This window comes from Propithecus coquereli, unplaced genomic scaffold (assembly GCF_000956105.1).
Source record: "Propithecus coquereli isolate 6110/MARCELLA unplaced genomic scaffold, Pcoq_1.0 Scaffold235, whole genome shotgun sequence".
In the NCBI taxonomy this organism is placed as follows: domain Eukaryota; kingdom Metazoa; phylum Chordata; class Mammalia; order Primates; family Indriidae; genus Propithecus; species Propithecus coquereli.
Window position 1 is genome coordinate 4,485,240 of NW_012147897.1, and position 8,183 is coordinate 4,493,422.

Consider the following 8,183-nt stretch of genomic DNA (forward strand, 5'->3'; position numbering starts at 1 on the left):
ACCTAAGTTACCTCCAGCTTACAATTTATTCGAATTTACAGTTTACTCCAGTTTACTGTCATTCTCACATTCAACCATTCATGCTCCTAATAAAGGCACAAGAAAGAGTTTGAATAAAGAATGAATGTACGGGACAATGTCCTTGTACATAGGGCTGTACTCAGAACATCTGTTTTTTTGGAACCATTTTTCACGGATTCGTCAAAATCCCCATGACATTGTTTTTTCATCCAACAGAGAACAAACATATCCCCATGTCATCTATACTTGGAAAACTAATTTGAAGCGGAAGCATGACAACACCGCCACGGCCCAGGTTCCAAGAATGTGTGGCACCCACTCTATTGCTCTGTGTACCCTCTTTATTGCTGCTGGGCCAGGCGCCGGGTCATGCCCGGCCCCGGGAGGGGAGTTCCTGACGAGGTCCCCGCTCTCTGCCGCCAGGGAGCAGCCGAGCTGAGCTCGAGGCCCCAAGAGCCCCCGGGGCGGGCCGGGTGCAGGCCAGGAGGGGCGCAGTCCTAGTCTTTTGGCTCCTGGCAGAACTCATCCATGAACTCGAGGAAGCGGCCAAACTTGGGCTGGCCCTCGCTCAGCGCTGGTTGGGCTGGTGGCAGCAGGGTGGCCCCGAACACCCTCCGCAGTGAGCCGCGCACCAGCCGCCTGTAGCGCGCCCGGAACTCCTTCAGCAGCCGCTTGGCCTCCAGGTACTGCTTCTGGTTTACCAGCCGCTGCTCGGTCCGCCGGCGCAGGACGGCGCCTGCAGGGACAGAAGCCAGGAGAGGCACCAAGCTTGCCCTCGTTCCCATCTAGCCTGAAGCAGCAGGATTTGGTCCAGAGACCCCCAGAAAGTGGGAGGGCGTGGGAAGAGGATGTTAAGGAGGCTGAAAAGCCTTTTCAGCTTGGGGCAGTGAGAAGTCAGCAGTATCCCCTCCTGATTCTGTATTAAACCCTGGTTCAGGTCCCTAACATAACATATGTGACTTCAGGCAATCCCGGCCTCACTCTGGGTCTCAGTTTTTCCATCTGCATATGGAAAGGGCTGGGCTGGACACTCCCTGAGGGCCCTTCCTGCTCTGACACAAGCCCTTTCTTTGCCTTATGCCAGCAGATGAGTAAACTGCTGGATCTTGGGTCCTGGCAGCTGTGGCAGAGCCATACCTAGTGGAGCCTCTGTAATGTTCCGCGGGTCCCGCATGCGAATGAGGATGTCGTCCAGCAGCTGGGCTCGAGTCTTCCGTGGGGGCGGAATAGGGATCCTCTGGGCCTGACAGAAGGTAAGGGAGGAGGGTGTTCTGTCAAGTTTACGCTCAGACTTTCCTGGCCTCACCTCATACAGTCACAGCAACAGGCAGGGGAACGCTTAGGGCGCTGAGAAAGCATGGCCCTCAGAGGGGACAGCCACATCTGTACCTTTGGAGGTCCTGAGGGGCCATTCGCACACTCAGTGAGCTGGATGTTTACCTGTTTCTCTTTGGGAACATAGTGTTTCTGAAGAGTGTCCAGCTTGGGCTTGGAGGAGCGGCACAGGAGTGGGTGCTTCAGCATGTGCTGCAAGGCCTGTGCGTTCTTCTGGATTCCTAGGGCCGGAAGGCAAGATCGAGTCAAGACACTTCCCTCTCCTCCTGGATGCCTCCCCCAATTTCTTCATTCCCTAGTCTCACTGCAGCTCTAGGTAAAAGGATTTGAGAGTTCCCCAAGAAGAAAATATTGCTCCCAGATCTCATCCTGATTTGTTGCAGTGCCTGAAGTTCCATCATTCTTCAGTGAGTACTTGTCCCATATGAGCAGAGATCCTAATGGAAAAATAGCACTGGAGTGGGGAAAAGGGCAGGCCCCAATGTGACTCTATTAACCTCAGGGGGTACACCACAGGGACTGACACCCTAGAGAGTCCAGCTGAGTGCCAGCTCCTTTGGAAGCACATATATTGTTAACATATCAGTCTTAGGGGCTCAGAGAGGAAGCTGCCTCCTTTGCCTGAACCAAATAGGGAGGATTTTGGATGTCAGTTTGGGACTTAACTGGGCTAGGAAGAGTTCAGGAATCTGGCCAGTCTGGGTGTTTGGTCATCAAACCTTTCCTGAGGACTTTTCCATCCAGAGCAGCTGGGCCTAGACCAGCTGTAATCTTGGAACAAGCTGTGGCTCCCCCTAATCAGGTGAAGGCCCACATCAGGGCAGGGGTCCCAACATGTAGGGCTTCAAACCTGGATACCCTAAGAAGCCCTTTGGCAGACATCTAGAAAGAGGACAGCACCTTGGCTGGGAAAAGAAGGCTTGGCACCAGCCTTGGCTTGGCCTTGATTTGCTCTGGGCTGTGGAGACGGCCCCTTGCCCTGGAGCAAGAGTATGGCCTCACGTACCCTTTGGCTCAGTGAAGGCCGGATCAGGCTTAGCTGTCAGCAGCTCTTCATAGCCACGGTACTTGCTGGGGAGGGAGGTAGATGGGAGCTTCCTTCGAGTCCTCTTCACCTCTCTGGGTGCTGTTGGTGGTCTCCTTTGGTCTTTCTCCTTCACCTGTAAATCATCCCTATGGATGATGGAGGAAGGCAGCTCACTCACCTGTACCCAGGAAGAAAAACATTCATTCATTCAATGAACACTTCTGAGCATCAGCTCCATTGCTGGTCCCCATGCTGGGCCCTGTTAAGGTCAAGACCAAGACTGAGATGGAAGGAAGCAGACGTGAAAATAGATGACCATATACTTTGATAAATACTGTTAACAGAAGGGAGCACAGCAGTTTTGAGTGATACCAGAGGAAGCCCTAACCCAGCCTGGAAGCTCCCTAGGGGAAGTGATACCCTTGCCTGAGCTACGTCTTGAAGAGCTGGGAGAGCTATCCCCAGGCAGAGGTAGGAAGAAGATGGACTGCAAGTGACAAGAAAGGATGACTGCTTCAGGCAAGGAACAGCATGAGCAAAGGTAAGAAACATCAAGGTGCATTTGAAGGAACTAAAGATTGGTACCCCTGGAGTACAATGTGAAGAGACAGGCAACTGGAGTAATAAGCAGGGCCTTTATATGCCAAGCTGAAGGTGTTTTATATTTTCTTTATCCTCACCCTGATGGCAAATGATGGAGTATTTTAGCCTACCCTAATGGTTTTATAAGAAACATGAAACCTGTATTTCATTTAGGGATGTAGTTATATCCTTTATTAAAATGGCCAACTCAGAAAGAAATAGGAAATGTGAACAGAACTATAACAAGTAGAAAGGTTGAATTAGTAATTTTAAAACTTCCCACAAAGAAAAGCCAAGGACCACATGGTTTCACTGGTGAATTCTATCAAACATTTAAAGAAGAATTAACACCAATCCTTCACAAACTCTTCCAAAATGTAGAAAAGGGAAGATTTTCCAGCTCATTTTCTGAGATCAGTATTACCCCAAAACTAGAGAAAGATCTCACAAGAAAAGAAAAATACACACCAATGCATTAATAAATGTAAAAATCCTCAAAAAATATTAGCAAACTGAATTCAACAATATGTAAAAAGATTACACACCATGACCAAGTGGGATTTATACAAGGTTGGTTTAACATCTGGAAATCAAGTAATGAAATAAACTATCAATAGACTGAAAGACCAAAGCCATACGATCATCTCAATAGACATAGAAAAAGCATTTAACAAAATCCAACAAACCTTTTTGATAAACAGCACTCGATAAACTAGGAATAGAAAGAAATGAGGTTCCTCAACTCTATTAAGGGCATCTCTGAAAAACCGACAGCTAACATCATAATTAATGGTGAAAGAGTGAATGCTTTCCTCTAGGAACAGGAACAAGACAAGGATGTCTGCTCTCACCACTTCTATTCAATATTGGAGGTTATAGCCAGGACAATTAGGCAAGAAAAAGAAAAAACCTTTAAGGTTTTTTTTTTTTTTTTAATGAACAACATGGTGACTCACGATTGATTGTATTGCTTTGGCTGCTAGGAGCTCAGAATCACATTTGGCAATACACCTTTACCATGAGAGCAGTAGTGCATGACGCGCACGTTTGAGTGATAGAAGTACCCTTGTATTTGTTACTTCCTCTCTTGTCCAGATTTTCTTTTCATCTAACTCTCAATTTTTATTTTTTTTAATACTTATTTGTTTATAGTCTGTGTTGTTCCAGAAAGGTTCTGGCTGGTTCATAAAGATACTTCTATGCTGTATGAATTTATATGTCACTCTAAGTCACCTGTGGCATAAAGAAAGAGATGGATTGATAGAAAGTAGGATGTAAATGTATGTATGGATGCACATCCTGGAGAGATCCGGCAGTGGGCAGATTGGAGGGGAAGACTGGAGGCAGGGAGATCAGGGAGAGGCATGGTAGAGTAATGACTTCAAGGGGCCCTGCCAACTCTTCCAGCCTTGTAGTTCCCTTTCCCTACATGCCACCCTTCTGCTGCACTGACACTGAACATTTGTGGTTCCTGCATATACCATTTTAATTTCCCTCCTCTATACCTTCCTTCATGCTGTTCCCTCTGCCCAGAATGCCCTGCCACATCTTCACCTTGTTAACTCCTACTCAGCCTGCAAAGTTCAGCTCATTTGAACCTCTTCCAGGAAGCCCTCCTGGTCTGAGGCAGAGGCATCCTTCCTTTCCTTGGGCTCCCAGCCCCTGGGTTTCCCTCAGTCTTAGCACTGTTTGCATGTATTGTTCCTGTCCATCTTTCCCATTAGACTGAGAGCACCTTGAGGGCAGGACCTGTGTTTGCTCCATCTGTCTTTCCAGGATCCAGAGACAGTATCAAAAGTGAAGAGCCTTTAAGGAGAGAGGCAGGGGCAGCAGCAAACCATTCTGAAAAACTGGTCAGAACCACATCCCAGTCAGACCCTGGATCTTGTCTGTACTATAGGACCATGATATGTCCCCATCAGTAGCCTCAGATCAGTGGATCTCCCAGAAGGGGCTGGCAAGCCCTGGCAAGGGTGCTGCCCTGGCAAGGGTGCTTGCTTCCAGCTGCCCACAGCAGTCCAGCCAGCTAAGGGCTGTGCAGGAACCTGTGGGAGCTGGCAGTAAGTCGGCAAGGGCAGTTGAATACAGGTACCTGGGTCAGGAAGATGGACTCTGTGCTCTTGGTGTCCTCATCTGACGGCTGCTCTGGGCTGAGATGGATGGCTGTGTCGCTCGGGCGGGACACAGTCTCTTCACTATGCACAGTGGAGTCAGAGCAGATGGGAGGCAGTGGCACGAAGGTCCGGTGGGGCAGGGAAAGGCCTTCCACGCCCTCAGGGGGTATCTTTGGCCCCAGAGAAGTGCTTTGGGCAGTGGGTAGCTCTTCAGCGTGCTCTGCCTCTGGCTCTAGCATATCCCTGGAGGAAGACTGGATTGTGGTCACGCATGGGTGATGATGGAGCAGCAGAGGCTGCTTCGGCACCTTCGGAACTTGAGTTTTCACCTGTCATGGGAGAAGGGCTGGGTTGGATTTGCTCCCCAATCAGGAATCTCTTCCCCTGGGCCTCGCTAGCCTAAGGCCACTTGTATAGCAGTCAGAGCACTGGGTAAGGACTCACGGAGAGGCAGGGAGGGAAATCAAACTTGTTTGGCATCTGTGATATGCCCCATGCATGACATAAGTTGTTTTATTTATACCCAGTGAATAATTATCTTCTTTTCATGGGTGAGGAAACCGGGGTTCAGAGAGGTAAAATGATTTGTCCAAGGTCACAGAGTGCTGCAGTGGCAGAGCCTGGGCTATCTGATTCCAGTTCTGGGCTCCAGGCCTCATGCTGCATCCCTGACTGTATCATTCTGGTTCTCAGTAGTCTCACTCTTCAGATCAAGGTTTAATGTGGTGCCCTTGACTTTCCCCAGGGACTCCTAGAAGTGGGTGTTGGGGGATGGTCCTGTATTTTCTGGAAGATGGCAGCACCTGGCCCATGTCAGGATGCTGGCCTCTGTACCTTATATAAAGATCCAAATGAGAAATCTCTTAGGGTTTAAGACCAAGGAAGCAGCTTCTTTCCTGTTGAACTGCTCAGTTTTGTTAATCAATAAAAGCCTAGCACCATTCTCTCCCTCCTTTTTTGCCGCAGCTGCCAGGAGGCAGCCATGTGCCCTACTTACCTCAGCTGGGCTTAGTTTTTCCTCCCCTCTCTATTGACATAGTAGATTGTTTGTCAGAGGTATCTGGTCTACTTATATCTGTACTTTTACAGACTGTGTTGTGTAATGGAAAGAGCCCAAGCACTGTGGTTAAAAAAATATAGGCCAGAATATAGTTCTGTCACTTTAGCTTCCATTTCCTCCTTGTGAAATGGGAGAATAGTCCCTGCCTGCTATAGCGCAGTTTTCCCAAACGAGATGATTTGTGCAAATGTACCTAACAGACAAAGGAGTGTGAAGGACAACTGTTTTATAAAATAAGTTTCATTTTAAGAAAACATTTCCTTTTTGAAAATATGTAAAACCCCAGTGTTTAAACTTGAAACTTTAAACTTGGGCCTGAAGGACCCAGAGTCTTTTCTCAAAACCCATGGCACAGGGGAACATGCAGCACCGTGCCTCAGCGTCCAAAACAAGTGCCATCGTTTGGCGGCTGATGGGAAGGGGTAACATTTATCTCTTCCTCTCACAGTTCTGTGATGGAGGGGGTCTGAAGGGAATGTTCTTTCTCAATCCCACCACTGCTTTCCTAGCGCTTCCCATGGGAAGAATGGATAATCTAATTGGTCAGAGGTTGATAGTCACTGGGCCCTCCTTCACTGGGGGGCTGGATTACTGGCCATCAAGAACAGGCTATTTTACCTTCCATTTGTGTTCTCACAAGCAAAGGGCTCACACAGCTTCTTGGTTACAGGCCTGCTCTGGCAGGTTCTCCATTTTTCTCCTGTTCTGTCCATGCCTAGGTATGAAGGTAGGGCCTGCAGCCTTTGTTCATGTAGCTGAGTGAGTAAAAGGCCCAGAAGTCTAATCTGCATCTCTAGCCCCATCTCCGTATGCACACTGGGGCCATGTGGGCATCATCCCGTCTGGCTTCAGGACTAAGCTACATTCTCCGGCCTAGCCCGGAGGGTGTTTGCCTAGAGTAACAAAGCATTAGTTTGTTTCTCATTTAACCCTTGGTATTTGTGTTTGTCCAACTCTATTAGTCAAAACCTTGGATGGAGAAGGGGTGAGGGGTCTCCTGGGCCCCAACATTAACTTTTTTTTTTTGAGACAGATCTCATTCTTTTTGCCCGGGCTAGAGTGCCGTGGTGTCAGCCTAGCTCACAGCAACCTCAAACTCCTGGGCTCAAGCGATCCTTCTGCCTCAGCCTCCCGAGTAGCTGGGACTATAGGCATGCGCCACCATGCCCGGCTAATTTTTTCTATATATTTTTAGTTGTCCAGCCAATTTCTTTCTATTTTTTTTTTAGTAGAGATGGGGTCTCGGCTCTTGCTCACCAACATTAACTTTTAACAAGTAAGTTAGTTTACCTCTCTGAGTCTGTTTCCTCATCTGTTGTGAGGATTATGGGATAGTACTTATGCAATTGCTCAGCAAAGTATTAAGCATGAGTAAAGGACATGTAAAGGACTCTGCAAAGGACAAAGAGGATTCTGTACTTAGCATCCAGCTCACTCTGGTTCTGTTCCCTTCCCAGCTGGCAGATCCATAGAGGAGGCAACAGACAAGGAGAAAGATGACCATAACCTTGGAAGTTCTATTTCCGACTTTCAGTGATTGCTCCAGTCCTCTGAGGATTCAAGACAAGAGCTTAGCTGAACAGAGGCAAGCTGTAGAGGGGGTGGCAAGGGAATAACTGTATTTAACTTTTGGGATCAGCAAGGCTCAGTGCAGCTTTTGGCTTTAGAAGGACTAAAGTTCAGAACAGAGGAGCATTTCACAGAAATTTCTGAAATTCTAGATGAAAGAGGAATCTGACTTACTACATGGCATCTCCGAAGGCAAGTCTAAGAGTACTGGCTGGGAAAGTTGGAAGAGGAAATAGACTGCTCTCAACATAAGGAAATACTTCCTTAAGATTCAGGCAGAAGATGTATTCTGGTCCTGACGCAGCCATTCTTAATTATTGTAGGTGACTATAACTTCCATTGATGTGAGTTTTGGGAGTTTATAATGTATTTTCTTTTTCTTTTTTTTTTTTGAGACAGAGTCTCACTCTTTTGCCCTGGCTAGAGTGAGTGCCGTGGCGTCAGCCTAGCTCACAGCAACCTCAAACTCCTGGGC

General features: G+C 47.9%; 1 protein-coding gene across 1 annotated transcript in view; it reads right to left on the reverse strand.

Moving 5' to 3' along the window:
• Window positions 1-518: 518 nt before the first annotated feature.
• The window catches only part of XRRA1 (X-ray radiation resistance associated 1), a 67,730-nt gene continuing 60,065 nt past the window's right edge, over window positions 519-8,183 (reverse strand). The window contains exons 13-17 of the mRNA XM_012645573.1: window positions 5,058-5,408; window positions 2,363-2,561; window positions 1,462-1,577; window positions 1,159-1,264; window positions 519-757 (exon numbers count right to left, since the gene is read on the reverse strand). Of these exons, the coding sequence (XP_012501027.1) occupies window positions 519-757; window positions 1,159-1,264; window positions 1,462-1,577; window positions 2,363-2,561; window positions 5,058-5,408 (1,011 nt within the window). The remainder of the gene's footprint in view (window positions 758-1,158; window positions 1,265-1,461; window positions 1,578-2,362; window positions 2,562-5,057; window positions 5,409-8,183) is intronic.